Source organism: Oncorhynchus keta, chromosome 37 (assembly GCF_023373465.1).
Source record: "Oncorhynchus keta strain PuntledgeMale-10-30-2019 chromosome 37, Oket_V2, whole genome shotgun sequence".
NCBI classification, from domain to species: Eukaryota; Metazoa; Chordata; class Actinopteri; order Salmoniformes; family Salmonidae; genus Oncorhynchus; species Oncorhynchus keta.
Window position 1 is genome coordinate 26,673,121 of NC_068457.1, and position 15,610 is coordinate 26,688,730.

The following is a 15,610-nucleotide window of genomic DNA, read 5'->3' on the forward strand; positions in this document are numbered from 1 at the left end:
CAGTATCCCATAGTACCCCGCGCGTGTAGATTATATTGCGGCTCCACTTTTAGATCTCTACGGTCGAAAACACACCCAATCATTACACACGCACCCTTTGCCAACATGAAGGCGGATAGGGGAGCCCCTGCCATTGAAATACAAGAATACAACTTGTGATTTCAAGAGGTAGCGAATCCCATTGCCTACGAAAATAGATGCGACACCGAATTAATATTTTGGGTGAGGCAACTCTTTTAATGCAATGTGCATTAGCTTTCCAGGATCTTAGAATATGGGGATGGCTTATACAGGCCTCGGGCCCAGAGAGCATAGCTAGCTTATGCTAATACGTTATCATAAATATCCAAAGTTCCCGTTTCATTCGCTAGTTAACTAGCTAGCTACCAAACTGCATTTTCAGATACGATCTCTGGCAAAAAAATATGCATAAATGATTAGTTAACTAACGTGTTAGTAGCTAGTCAGTATCAATATGCTAATGTTAACTCATCATCGGGGCTTGATTGGTAGCGTTAACGTTGATGTTGGGGTGTATTCATTCAAGCCGATTCTGTTGCAAAACTTCTTAAACGGAAGCAAACGAAACGGGGAGGGAGCTAACTGAATTTGTACAATTAAAAACTATTTTTAGTTGCAACATGGAACGTTTTGCAACAGTTTGGAAGAATAATTACACCCCAGATCAGTGTGTGTCTAGTGTGTAAAAATATTCACAAAATCCCCAATGTTTCCTTGCATAAATTTGCTACATTAGTTTAAAATGGAAATGTCAACCAGTCTACTGATTTTTGTTGTTTGACAAACCAACGTTGAAATGTTTTGTTGTTTACAGTAAAGTGCATATTCAGATTTCTGTATGTACCAATGCAGGTTTATAATATATTATTCTACCATTGCAGCCCTGCAGAATGTCCAAGATAAGGCGGAGGGTAACAGTGGAGAATTCTAAAACCATATCTGACAGCAGCAGTAGCCAGACCACCACCACCACCCCGTCTCGCCGGCCCAGCGTGTTTGAAAGACTTGGCCCCAGCACTGGTAGTAATGCTGTCGAGGTGTGTACCTCTACACCTGCATCTAACCCACTGACAGATACAACACATGCATGTCCAGAGAAGGTAGAGAAAGAACATCTTTGAATTTTGGATTCATCAGAGCAAAACCCTATTTCTGCTTCATGAAATGACGCTTTCTTGCTTTCTTCCTTTCAGACTAATTGTAGAAATTGGTTGAAGACTGGGAATTGCAGTTACGGCAATACTTGTCGCTACACACATGGAACTCAGCCACGAGGCAAAGGATTTAGTGGATCTTTTAGCAGGTTAGATGGCCTTGGAGAATTGCCTGTGACCCGTGTATGCAGGCAACTGAAAAATAGATATTTTATGCAAATGGGCAACACAGTCAGACGGTCCAAATATTCTCCCAGGGCTGTTTCTTATTGTATTTGATCAGCCAGTTGTCTTACGCTGAACCAATGCCTGAGATTTACCATATGTTTGTGTGTCAACAGGTCAGCGGAGAGACCAACTGGAGATCTGCGAGAGAGGATGAAGAATAAGAGGCAGGATGTTGAATCAGATGCTACAAAGAGAGACCAAGAGGAGCCTACGTCCCCCACAGCCAGAGTGAGTTACTCTCCACACACACCTCGCTTTCATGTCCGGTTTTCTTTTGTTCTTTAGGACAACCATTTTACTAGTTAGATATTAGACCAACTTGCATGGGAGTCTTCCATGTAAACCTGTCTGTGTTCTGCAGCAGCGAGACTCGTCCCGAGGCCGCCACAGGGAGAAGGAAGATATAAAAATCACTAAAGAGAGAAGCCCTGCCAGCGAAGAAGAGACCACCGAGTGGGAAGCCAACCGCGAAGGTGAGGTTTGAAAGTAGGGCCGTGTTCAATAGGCACAACGAAAAGAAAGAAAGCACGTGCCCTTATTAACATATGAAAGGAGAACTAATGAATGTCAAACCGTTTTTCACTCTATTGGGAAAAGTTGTTTGTATTGCATATTCTAACCTTAAGTAATGTGCTGTTGTATTTGTCTTTTAGACTCGGATAACGGCGACTACGACTACGAATTATCCCTAGAGATGAAGAGACAGAAGATTCAGCGTGAGCTCATGAAGTTGGAGCAGGAGAATATGGAGAAAAGAGAGGAGATTGTTATCAAGAAAGAGGTACCGGTATGCATGTATCGACTGTAGCTATATCTACTATAGTTCATAGAGCCCTGCATGATTTAAGACTGAGGTTGATCTGTTTTATAACCTTATACACTTACAATCTCTCACTAGGAGCCGACCACCAAAACTAGGACCACTATCATATCCAAGGTAAGAAGAGATACCTACCTAACCTTATTGTCATTCAGGAGCCATCCATATCAACACTCATATCTGGTTTAGACTTCTCTCCTTTCAGTGTCCATTCTAACCAATTCTGCCTTTATTCCACGTTGTAATTCCAGACGTCCCCGGAGCGTTCCAGCTCGAAAGGTTCCCCCTCCTCCAGGAAGTCCAGTGGATCTCCCAAACACACTAAAGGACCTAAAGCTTCCGGTTCTAGGAAGAAGGAGAAGAAGACCTCTGTGTCGTCCTCTGCATCCGCCACGGCCAGATCTTCCAAGGGGGGCCACGGGAAGAAGAAAGGTCCCCGCACCCCCAGCCCCCCTCCTCCGGTGCTTCCGCTGGTGAACCCTGTCGTGGCAGCCGGGGGGAAGAAACACAAGGGGAAACACAAGAACAAGGAGAAGTGTGAGGAGAAGCCGCCCAAGGAGGGAAAGGAGAGAGGGAGAGACGTGGAGAAACACAAGGAGAAGAAGGAGAAACGCAGGTAAAGAGGTTGACTGCCATGCTTTGTCCAGCTCCTCTCCAAGCTGTAGAGGGACCTAGCAGCCTCGTTGAATAGGCATAACAAGACCATAACAAGACCCACTGAAAACAACAGCCATTTAAACAAGTCTGTTAGCACTGTTGTTGAAAGGGAATAACTTTCAGTTTCTCTTGGTGCTTGCAGAGACCGGTCAGACAGCTCCCACAAGGCCAAGCGGTCTGTGATGTCTGAGGAACATTCCGGCAGCGTGTCCTCTCCTTCCAGAGACCGAGAGGCATCCCCGTCAGCCAGGAAGAACAAGTCCACCTCCCCAAAAGTAGCCTCCCAGAAGACCCTTGCGCCTGCCTCCCCACCTCACAGGTCAGTAGCCTGTTAGACACTAAGAAGATAACAACATCATTGTCATGCCGGAAGCAGTAAGATGACAGTATAAACATCGGCTTGCAGAAATGGAGAAATATGCAGCACCTGAACCTGAGACGATGGTCTAAAGATGCCATCTATCCTAACACTAGCATTTTCAGTCATGTTATTAGCAGGATTCTCATGAGTTGGTGTAGATGGTAGACAGACTAGCAAGATGGTCACTTTCCCTGAATAACCATAACCCCTCGTCCTCTCCTGGTCTTCCAGGTCTCCCCCTCCCCGCCACAAGCGCACCCCCACCCCGCCCCGCCATCACTCCCCCTCCTCCCACTCTGGCTCCTCAGCCCAGAGACACTCTCCTTCCCCTCGCCGGCGCCGCTCGGCATCCCCCGCCTACAACCGCGAGCCCCCAGCCGCCTCCTCACCTCCTGGCCAGAGGTGTTCCTCCCGCTCCCCTGCAGCCTCCCGGGACACCTCCTCTCCTCAGAGGAGGACTAGCCCCGGAGGACGAAACCACTCTCGGGGGCGTGAGAGAGGACGCAGCGAGAGGGGGAGGAGCCCACCTGCCCAGGAGCACCGACACGAGCGTCGAGACGGTACAGCAACTCATTAACATAAAACACAGACCATTTTCTACATGTGGTCACCACCTTTAAATAAACTACTGGTTTTCTATATGTGGTCACCACCTTTAAATAAACTACTGGTTTTCTATATGTGGTCACCACCTTTAAATAAACTACTGGTTTTCTATATGTGGTCACCACCTTTAAATAAACTACTGGTTTTCTATATGTGGTCACCACCTTTAAATAAACTACTGGTTTTCTATATGTCACCACCTTTAAATAAACTACTGGTTTTCACCACCTTTAAATAAACTACTGGTTTTTCTATATGTGGTCACCACCTTTAAATAAACTACTGGTTTTCTATATGTGGTCACCACCTTTAAATAAACTACTGGTTTTCTATATGTGGTCACCACCTTTAAATAAACTACTGGTTTTCTATATGTGGTCACCACCTTTAAATAAACTACTGGTTTTCTATATTTTCTTTAAATAAACTACTGGTTTTCTATATGTGGTCACCACCTTTAAATAAACTACTATATGTGGTTTTCTATATGTGGTCACCACCTTTAAATAAACCTTTAAATAAATTACTGGTTTTCTATATGTGGTTTTAAATAAACTACTGGTTTTCTATATGTGGTCACCACCTTTAAATAAACTACTGGTTTTCTATATGTGGTCACTTTAAATAAACTACCTTTAAATAAACTACTGGTTTTCTATATGTGGTCACCACCTTTAAATAAACTACTGGTTTTCTATATGTGGTCACCACCTTTAAATAAACTACTGGTTTTCTATATGTGGTCACCACCTTTAAATAAACTACTGGTTTTCTATATGTGGTCACCACCTTTAAATAAACTACTGGTTTTCTATATGTGGTCACCACCTTTAAATAAACTACTGGTTTTCTATATGTGGTCACCACTTTAAATAAACTACTGGTTTTCTATGTGGTCACCACCTTTAAATAAACTACTGGTTTTCTAAATATGTGGTCACCACCTTTAAATAAACTACTGGTTTTCTATATGTGGTCACCACCTTTAAATAAACTACTGGTTTTCTATATGTGGTCACCACCTTTAAATAAACTACTGGTTTTCTATATGTGGTCACCACCTTTAAATAAACTACTGGTTTTCTATATGTGGTCACCACCTTTAAATAAACTACTGGTTTTCTATATGTGGTCACCACCTTTAAATAAACTACTGGTTTTCTATATGTGGTCACCACCTTTAAATAAACTACTGGTTTTCTATATGTGGTCACCACCTTTAAATAAACTACTGGTTTTCTATATGTGGTCACCACCTTTAAATAAACTACTGGTTTTCTATATGTGGTCACCACTACTGGTTTTCTATATTGGTCACCACCTTAAACTACTGGTTATGTGGTCACCACCTTAAATAAATAAACTACTGGTTTTCTATATGTGGTCACCACCTTTAAATAAACTACTGGTTTTCTATATGTGGTCACCACCTTTAAATAAAACTGGTTTTCTATATGTGGTCACCACCTTTAAATAAACTACTGGTTTTCTATATGTGGTCACCACCTTTAAATAAACTACTGGTTTTCTATATGTGGTCACCACCTTTAAATAAACTACTGGTTTTCTGTGGTCACCATGTGGTCACCACCTTTAAATAAACTACTGGTTTTCTATATGTGGTCACCACCTTTAAATAAACTACTGGTTTTCTATATGTGGTCACCACCTTTAAATAAACTACTGGTTTTCTATATGTGGTCACCACCTTTAAATAAACTACTGGTTTTCTATATGTGGTCACCACCTTTAAATAAACTACTGGTTTTCTATATGTGGTCACCACCTTTAAATAAACTACTGGTTTTTAAATAAACTACTGGTTTTCTATATGTGGTCACTCCCTTTAAATAAACTACTGGTTTTCTATATGTGGTCACCACCTTTAAATAAACTACTGGTTTTTTTATGTGGTCACCACCTTTAAATAAACTACTGGTTTTCTATATGTGGTCACCACCTTTAAATAAACTACTGGTTTTCTATATGTGGTCACCACCTTTAAATAAACTACTGGTTTTCTATATGTGGTCACCACCTTTAAATAAACTACTGGTTTTCTATGTGGTCACCACCTTTAAATAAACTACTGGTTTTCTATATGTGGTCACCACCTTTAAATAAACTACTGGTTTTCTATATGTGGTCACCACCTTTAAATAAACTACTGGTTTTCTATATGTGGTCACCTCCCTTTAAATAAACTACTGGTTTTCTATATGTGGTCACCACCTTTAAATAAACTACTGGTTTTCTATATGTGGTCACCTCCCTTTAAATAAACTACTGGTTTTCTATATGTGGTCACCACCTTTAAATAAACTACTGGTTTTCATGTGGTCACCACCTTTAAATAAACTACTGGTTTTCTATATCTGGTCACCACCTTTAAATAAACTACTGGTTTTCTATATGTGGTCACCACCTTTAAATAAACTACTGGTTTTCTATATGTGGTCACCACCTTTAAATAAACTACTGGTTTTCTATATGTGGTCACCACCTTTAAATAAACTACTGGTTTTCTATATGTGGTCACCACCTTTAAATAAACTGGTTTAAATAAACTACTGGTTTTCTATATGTGGTCACCACCTTTAAATAAACTACTGGTTTTCTATATGTGGTCACCACCTTTAAATAAACTACTGGTTTTCTATATGTGGTCACCACCTTTAAATAAACTACTGGTTTTCTATATGTGGTCACCACCTTTAAATAAACTACTGGTTTTCTTTAAATAATATGTGGTCACCACCTTTAAATAAACTACTGGTTTTTCTATATGTGGTCACCACCTTTAAATAAACTACTGGTTTTCTATATGTGGTCACCACCTTTAAATAAACTACTGGTTTTCTATATGTGGTCACCACCTTTAAATAAACTACTGGTTTTCTATATGTGGTCACCACCTTTAAATAAACTACTGGTTTTCTATATGTGGTCACCACCTTTAAATAAACTACTGGTTTTCTATATGTGGTCACCACCTTTAAATAAACTACTGGTTTTCTATATGTGGTCACCACCTTTAAATAAACTACTGGTTCTCTATATGTGGTCACCACCTTTAAATAAACTACTGGTTTTCTATATGTGGTCACCACCTTTAAATAAACTACTGGTTTTATATATGTGGTCACCACCTTTAAATAAACTACTGGTTTTCTATATGTGGTCACCACCTTTAAATAAACTACTGGTTTTCTATATGTGGTCACCACCTTTAAATAAACTACTGGTTTTCTATATGTGGTCACCACCTTTAAATAAACTACTGGTTTTCTATATGTGGTCACCACCTTTAAATAAACTACTGGTTTTCTATATGTGGTCACCACCTTTAAATAAACTACTGGTTTTCTATATGTGGTTTAAATAAACTACTATATATGTGGTCACCACCTTTAAATAAACTACTGGGTGGTCACCACCTTTAAATAAACTACTGGTTTTCTATATGTGGTCACCACCTTTAAATAAACTACTGGTTTTCTATATGTGGTCACCACCTTTAAATAAACTACTGGTCACCACCTTTAAATAAACTACTGGTTTTCTATATGTGGTCACCACCTTTAAATAAACTACTGGTTTTCTATATGTGGTCACCACCTTTAAATAAACTACTGGTTTTCTATATGTGGTCACCACCTTTAAATAAACTACTGGTTTTCTATATGTGGTCACCACCTTTAAATAAACTACTGGTTTTTATATGTGGTCACCACCTTTAAATAAACTACTGGTTTAAATAAACTACTGGTTTTCTATATGTGGTCACCACCTTTAAATAAACTACTGGTTTTCTATATGTGGTCACCACCTTTAAATAAACTACTGGTTTAAACTCTATATGGTGGTCACCACCTTTAAATAAACTCATGTGGTCACCACCTTTAAATAAACTACTGGTTTTCTATATGTGGTCACCACCTTTAAATAAACTACTGGTTTTCTATATGTGGTCACCACCTTTAAATAAACTACTGGTTTTCTGGTCACCACCTTTAAATAAACTACTGGTTTTCTATGTGGTCACCTTTAAATAAACTACTGGTTTTCTATATGTGGTCACCACCTTTAAATAAACTACTGGTTTTCTATATGTGGTCACCACCTTTAAATAAACTACTGGTCACCACCTTTAAATAAACTACTATATGTGGTCACCACCTTTAAATAAACTACTGGTTTTCTATATGTGGTCACCACCTTTAAATAAACTACTGGTTTAAATAAACTATATGTGGTCACCACCTTTAAATAAACTACTGGTTTTCTATATGTGGTCACCACCTTTAAATAAACTACTGGTTTTCTATATGTGGTCACCACCTTTAAATAAACTACTGGTTTTTCTATATGTGGTCACCACCTTTAAATAAACTACTGGTTTTCTATATGTGGTCACCACCTTTAAATAAACTACTGGTTTTCTATATGTGGTCACCACCTTTAAATAAACTACTGGTTTTCTATATGTGGTCACCACCTTTAAATAAACTACTGGTTTTCTATATGTGGTCACCACCTTTAAATCACCACCTTTAAATAAACTACTGGTTTTCTATATGTGGTCACCACCTTTAAATAAACTACTGGTTTTCTCTATGTGGTCACCACCTTTAAATAAACTACTGGTTTTCTATATGTGGTCACCACCTTTAAATAAACTACTGGTTTTCTATATGTGGTCACCACCTTTAAATAAACTACTGGTTTTCTATATGTGGTCACCACCTTTAAATAAACTACTGGTTTTCTATATGTGGTCACCACCTTTAAATAAACTACTGGTTTTCTGGTCACCACCTTTAAATAAACTACTGGTTTTCTATATGTGGTCACCACCTATATTTAAATAAACTACTGGTTTTCTATATGTGGTCACCACCTTTAAATAAACTACCTATTGGTCACCACCTTTAAATAAACTACTGGTTTTCTACATGTGGTCACCACCTTTAAATAAACTACTGGTTTTCTATATGTGGTCACCACCTTTAAATAAACTACTGGTTTTCTATATGTGGTCACCACCTTTAAATAAACTACTGGTTTTCTATATGTGGTCACCACCTTTAAATAAACTACTGGTTTTCTATATGTGGTCACCTCCCTTTAAATAAACTACTGGTTTTCTATATGTGGTCACCACCTTTAAATAAACTACTGGTTTTCTATATGTGGTCACCTCCCTTTAAATAAACTACTGGTTCTCTATATGTGGTCACCTCCCTTTAAATAAACTACTGGGTTGCTGTTTGTTTATATGAAAACAGTGTACATTGTGTCGTTTGACTGGACGCTGTAATAACACAGACCTGTGTGTTTGTCTCATCCATGCAGAGAGCCGCGGGAAGCGAGAGAAAGACGGTACCCGTGACGACCGGGACTACGAGGTGGCAGAGACGAGCTCTTCTCGTGATGCCGCCCGTGAGGACCGGGAGACAAAAGAGGGGCGAGAGCGCCGGGGTGACGGGCGCAGCGACCGACGAGGAGACTCCACCAGTACCACCAGGGATAGAGACCGGGACACCAAGGACTCGACCCGGGAACCCAGAACCACAGAGACCACGTCAACACGCTCCGGACGAGACCCTCTGGAGTACAGGGACCGAGAACGGGAGCGGGAGAGAGAAAAGGAGAAAGAGAGGGAGCGGGAGAGAGGAGAGAGGGAGAAGACGGACAGGAAGGAGGAGGCTGTCCCGGAGGAGGGGAGGGGCTATGGGAGGGGCCACGGGCGAGAGGAAGGAGGGAGGACTGAAGGGAGGGGGGAGACGAGGACAGAGAGTAGAGCTGAGAGACCTGGCAGGGGTAGGGGCCGCGAGGCTGACGCATCTGACAAAGGTGAGGTCACACATGACATCACACATCTTATGACCAGTAAAATCTACTAATGGCCAGTTGGAGTAACAGTTGTTAATGTGTTTGTTGCTGTTGTGTTTGTGGAAGTGAGGGAATTTGATCAAGATGACCTGCGGTGCACCAGTCTATGGCTGAGGGAGGAGCTCCCTTCTCAAATGGAACAGTAACCTGTGCCGCTCGGCCATGTTGTCAACAAAGCAGCATGGAGCATCATCCAGAAACATCTATTTTTGATCAAATGAGTTTTCATTGGGAAGGCATATAAAGCATTTAAAAGCAATCACTTTTGCACGTGAGAAAAGCCTCTGATTCCTACTCATTACTCCACGTTCATAACCTACGTCACTTTTGTTTTGAACCTGTTTCGCCGTCAGCCCAGAGGGGGGCACCTGGCTCGTGCCTGGGAGGCCGCCCGGTTCCAAAACGAATACAGTCACTGTTCACCTGGTGCGAACTCCTCCCACCGGGGCATCCCAGGCCAGATAATCCAATCCCCTCTGTGTCTGTTTCAGCATCCTCTTAACTCTGTCCTTCCTGCCTCAGTTTCCTCAGGCTCCACCCGGAATGCCCGAGGCTCCCAGCTGGAGAGCGGTGGTCATGACGGCTGGGAGTCACGTAGCGGCGGAGGCTTCCGTGAGAAGAGTGCTGAGAGGAGCAGCGACCGTGGGGCGGAGAGAGGAGGCGCAGAGAGAGGAGGAGCGGAGCGTGACCGTTATGACGGAGACAGGAGAGGAGGGGAGCAGGCGACTGGGAGAGACTCATCCTACGACCGTAGAGGTGGTCACACCGACCGTGGTGACCGCAGAGAGAACAGGGAGAGAGGTGAGGAGAACAAATACATTTCATCTATAATACTAGTTCAATAAAATACCATTTGTAATACGCTTTTCATTGAAAAACAATCTCAATGTTCTGTAGTGAGTGATTTCAAATAGAAACGAGACAGAAAGGACACAGCTAGACAGGGCAACTGACAAAGTACACAGCTGATGCTACAAGAGGCAAGGACAACAAGAAACACAGTTATACGTAACAGAAAGCCTTTGTAAAGCATCCTGTCTCTCCCTCGTACGGGAGAAGAAGATCCAGGTCCCTCAGGCACTCTCCTCTAATGCTTTTTGAAACATTCATTCAGAATCAACCCTTGGTGTTGGATGTTGTGACTGACTGGCTGTTTCCTCTGTTTCTAACAGACCAAAGAGCTTCCTCTCCTGGTCGGCACCCAGCCAGAGGAGAAGAGCCGGACAGGGAGGAGACCAGAGGGAGGGATGAACGCAGAGGAGAGGAAAAGGGGGGGGACAGGCGAGAGGACAGGGCCCGAGAGAGGGAGCGAGAGAGGGAACGGGAAAGAGAGAAGGAGAGAGAAAGAGAGAAGGAGAAGGAGAGGGAGGCAGAGCGGGAGAGGGTTCGGGAGAGGGAGAGAGAACGGGAGCGAGAGAGGGAAAAGGAAAGGGAGAGGGAAAAGGAGAAAGAGAGGGAAAAGGAGCGAGAGAGGGAGCGGGAGAGGGAAGAGAGGGAGCGGGAGAGGGAGGAGCGAGATAGGGAGAGGAAGGAGAGAGAGCGGGAGAGGGAACGAGAGCGGGAGAGGGAGCGAGAGCAAAGAGAGAGGGAGAGGCAGCGGGAATGGGAGGAGCGTGAGAAAGGAAGGGATGAGCGACGGGAACGGACTAGGGATGAACCAAGGGACGACCGCTCTGTCCGAGACTCGCATGAAGACCGCAAGACCAGGCAAGTATCAGTAGTAACCACCAGGGTTGGGGCCAGTTCCATTTCAATTCCAGACTCAACCCTGGTAACAACTAACCCATGACACTTAACTAGAATCACTCCATTGTTTTACCTTAGTTGTGGTTCGTTTCCGTCTGTTTCTTTCCAACTTAACACAACCCAGCTGACCTCTAACCCCTCTTCTCTGTGTGTGTCATCTGCAGCCGGAAGAGGCACAGGGTAGAGACCACACCCAGCCCGACTCGCCCCTCTCCCAAGCGAGCAAGGGACGCCACCCCAGGAGACGGCGAGGAATACAACAGCCCTGAGGAGAAAAGTGAGCGTTTGATTGGTGGAGGTCAGCCCAAGGTCCGCCCCACCTCTGGCTCTGGCCCAATCACCATCCTCCCCGTCACAGTACCAGTGTGTCCTCCTCCTCCAGTGCTTGACAGTAGGGACACTCTTTAATGGGAAAAACAAACAGCACTGGTTCTGTCTGGAGGAAACTAGTCCCGTATGGATTAACACCTCCCCAAAGGGTGCCTTGGCCTGATCACTTCAATATCCCTCCACGTGAGCCCAGGGCACACTCAGTAATGGTGATAATACCTTTTAATGTTTGAGCACATTTCATACAGACAGACTGGAACTCAACGTGCTGACATAGAAGTAACAGCTGGTGTTTGATTGTTATTAGAAGGCGATCAGAGATCTTTGAGACCGAGCCAAGGCGCCCTTTAAGATAACAAGGTGTTTTGTTTCTTTGACCTTTGTTGACATTTCCATGATGTTGATAAACCTTGGTGCTAACAGAATCCCTCGGCTTCTTGGTGTGTGTTCAGGTGTTGAGAAACACCGGCTGTTGAGTCAGGTGGTACTCCCGCCCCAGGACCCCCTCCTGCGTTCCCCCCCCAGCACCTCTGTAGCGGAGGACGCCAAGCCCAGCCGCTGGAAGGACGAGGAGCGCCGGGGAGGCGGGGACAAGAGAGAGGGGAGGAGCCGCCGGAACGAGGAGGCCGACGCCCGCGGAGACAGAGGAGGAGCAGGCAGAGGAGGGGAGAGACGGGGGGAGCACCCCTCAGATAGCAGTACCCCTGTCTCGGCCTCCGGCTCGGACTCTAGGAGGGGTAAAGAGAGGGACGGTCGGGAGCCCACCCCTCCCCCGCCTCCCGTGGCCCTGGTCACTGAGGACAGAGATGCTCCAGTCCCGTCAGGTCATGAGGAGGGCAAGAAGAAGACTAAGTCCCAGAAGAAAGGCCTGAAGAAGGGGAGGAAGGAGGAGGCTGTGGCAGGAGGTGTTTCAGGAGCTCCAGAGAGGTTCACCAACCCAGAGCCCCCCTCCTCCATGGCCCTCTTGGACGGCCCCCCGCCCCCTCTCCTCTCCCCCCGCAAAGCGCCTAAGAAGAAGGCGCTGGACAAGAAGAGGAAACGATCCCGTGGCGCTGAGTCGGACGCGTCTGAGGAGGAACCAGGCTCCTCCCATCTTCCCCCCGGCAAGAGGAACAAGAGGGGTCCCCGGACGCCCCCGCCCACGCCAAAGGAGGCTCTGCTATCCCAGAGGGCCATGCCACATTCAGTTGCAGAGCCCTTGCCACAGCCCGTCAAAATGGACGCCAACTTCAGCGACTGGTCTGATGAGGATGTGCTGGAGCGCGGTGGTGGATCGGCGCCCGTTAAGGCACCCCCCACAGTCCCCACTGAGAGGACTCCGACTGAAGCTCTTCCCAGGAGAGGAGGTCCGAGGGGGGGCAAGGAGAGGTTGGAGAGGCCTGTTCCCCTGCCCATCGCCCCTCTGCTGTCCCAGGACCCTCCCATGTTACTCCAGACCCTGCCTCCCCAGCCCCTCATGTCCCAGCCCCTGCTGAGGAAGCCTCCTCCGGAGCAGAAGAGGAGCAGCAGTATGGGAAGCAACCAGAGCAGGGCCTCATCCAGACGTCTCCGTTCTCCCTCCAACGAGTCAGCCCACAGAGAGGACCCTCAGCAGGGCCAAGGACCAGGCCGACCCAGGAGAGGACACCAGCTCCAGGGGGCCAACTCCCGAGACCGGGAACGAGAAAGGGAGCGAGAAAGGGAACGAGAAAGGGAGCGAGACAGGGAAAGAGAGAGGGAGCGTGGTGAGAGAGAGAGGGGACCAGTGCTCACAGAGCCTCCAGTGGTGAGGGGAGAGGAGCGGAAGTCACGCATCGACCAGCTGAGGAGAGGAGAGCCCAGTCGCAGCACCTCCTCAGGTACGCCAGACACATACTACTAACAGGTTTTGTTGAGAAAACAGTGAGCTCCTTCACTAGATTTGATTGATATTATTATCTCTTATATTCCATTTCTGTTGGTTTTCCTTCCCAGACCGGCAGGACTCTCGCAGCCACAGCTCCAGACGTAGCTCTCCTGAGTCAGAGCGGCAGGTGCAGTCGCGGGCCGGGTCCTACGACGGCCGAGAGCGTGAGAGGGAGAGAGAGAGGGAGCGGGAACAGTTTGAGAGGGAGCGTGAGCGCAAGGACCTCCGACAGCAACAGGGGCCTCCGGGGCCACTACCTCCTCTCCAGCAGCAGGGGCAGCAGAGAGACTGGGAGCCCGAGGGGCCACGGGAGTGGGGTGGGAGGGGCCGTGAACCCCTCCTCATGCGTGGAGGCAACAGAGAGCAAATGAGAGAGCGTGATCTCCGTGACATGCGGGGTGAGAGAGAGCGGCTTCTGCCCGAGGGTCTCCTGCAGCAGCACGAACGAGAGCGGGAAAGGGAGCGTGGTGGCAACAGGGGCATTGGCCGCGGTGGCGACCATGGCAACGACCGGGAGCGGGAGAGGATGCTGCTGATGGACCTGCCGCCACATGGGGACCCCAAGAACAGGATGGACATGAGGGGAGACAGACCAGATATGAGGGGGGACAGACCAGATATGAGGGGGGACAGACCAGATATGAGGGGAGACAGACCAGATATGAGGGGAGACAGACCAGATTTAAGAGGGGACATGCGAGGAGATATGAGACCTGATATGAGGGGAGACATTCGAGGGGATATGAGAGGAGATATGAGAGGAGACATGAGAGGAGACATTCGAGGAGATATGAGACCTGATATGAGGGGAGACATGAGACCCGATATTAGGGGAGATATTCGAGGGGATATGAGACCTGATATGAGGGGAGACATTCGAGGGGACATGAGACCTGATATGAGGGGAGACATGAGACCCGATATTAGGGGAGATATTCGAGGGGATATGAGACCTGATATGAGGGGAGACATTCGAGGGGACATGAGACCTGATATGAGGGGAGACATGAGACCTGATATTAGGGGAGACATTCGAGGGGACATGAGACCTGATATTAGAGGGGACATGAGACCTGATATTAGGGGAGACATTCGAGGGGACATGAGACCTGATATTAGGGGAGACATTCGAGGGGACATGAGACCTGATATTAGGGGAGACATTCGAGGGGACATGAGACCTGATATTAGGGGAGACATTCGAGGGGATATGAGAGGGGGGCCAGATATAAGACCGGACATAAGGCCAGATCACATGAGACCAGATATCAGGGGGCCGGACAGGGCTGAGTTCTCTCTCCTGCTCCCCCACGAAGCCTTGGGACACAGCGGCATGGACCAGGACAAAGCAGGCAACAGCCATCACCCTGTGGGAGGACAGATACAGGAAGCAGAGAAACAGGACAGCGTTGACGGTAAGGATCATCTACAATCACAAACAACTAGCCTGATCCCAGAACTGTTGGTGTGACAGTGACCATGGGAGCTGGCAACAACAGCCTGATCCCAGAACTGTTGGCGTGACAGTGACCATGGGAGCTGGCAACAACAGCCTGATCCCAGAACTGTTGGCGTGACAGTGACCATGGGAGCTGGCAACAACAGCCTGATCCCAGAACTGTTGGCGTGACAGTGACCATGGGAGCTGGCAACAACAGCCTGATCCCAGAACTGTTGGCGTGACAGTGACCATGGGAGCTGGCAACAACAGCCTTGTCCCAGATCTGTTTGTCTATGTTTGTGTTGATATGGTAGCAGGTTATTAAGTGAGTTTATTTGTTTGTCCTCAGACGAAGATGACGCGAAGGCGGATGACGCTGTGTCGGTGGTGTCTGGCTGAGAACAGGACTACACAGTCCAATCAGTGATGAACAGGACTGAGAGTCCTTCTGGCTGAGAACAGCGCC

The 15,610-nt window shown here is 46.2% G+C and overlaps 1 protein-coding gene across 1 annotated transcript; it reads left to right on the forward strand.

Annotated features, from left to right (window-relative positions):
- The first annotated feature begins 58 nt into the window (after nt 1-58).
- On the forward strand, nt 59-15,555 carry LOC118373611 (zinc finger CCCH domain-containing protein 13). Its single transcript, XM_052500036.1, has 17 exons — nt 59-222; nt 903-1,121; nt 1,215-1,324; nt 1,517-1,631; nt 1,765-1,876; nt 2,057-2,190; nt 2,302-2,340; nt 2,475-2,839; nt 3,023-3,199; nt 3,473-3,801; nt 9,203-9,703; nt 10,265-10,543; nt 10,915-11,449; nt 11,653-11,879; nt 12,271-13,656; nt 13,772-15,118; nt 15,494-15,555. Exons 2-17 carry the CDS (start codon nt 912-914, stop codon nt 15,541-15,543), a joined length of 5,916 nt encoding a protein of 1,971 aa, XP_052355996.1. The 5' UTR covers nt 59-222; nt 903-911; the 3' UTR covers nt 15,544-15,555.
- The last annotated feature ends 55 nt before the right edge of the window (nt 15,556-15,610 follow it).

What these genes read in the sequence shown, in the direction of transcription:
- LOC118373611 (XM_052500036.1), top strand. Translation starts at nt 912, where the DNA reads ATGTCCAAGATAAGGCGGAGGGTAACAGTGGAGAATTCTAAAACCATA. An exon ending in CACATGCATGTCCAGAGAAG is followed by an intron (nt 1,122 to 1,214) that starts GTAGAGAAAGAA and finishes TCTTCCTTTCAG; the next exon opens with ACTAATTGTAGAAATTGGTT. An exon ending in CCGACACGAGCGTCGAGACG is followed by an intron (nt 3,802 to 9,202) that starts GTACAGCAACTC and finishes TCATCCATGCAG; the next exon opens with AGAGCCGCGGGAAGCGAGAG.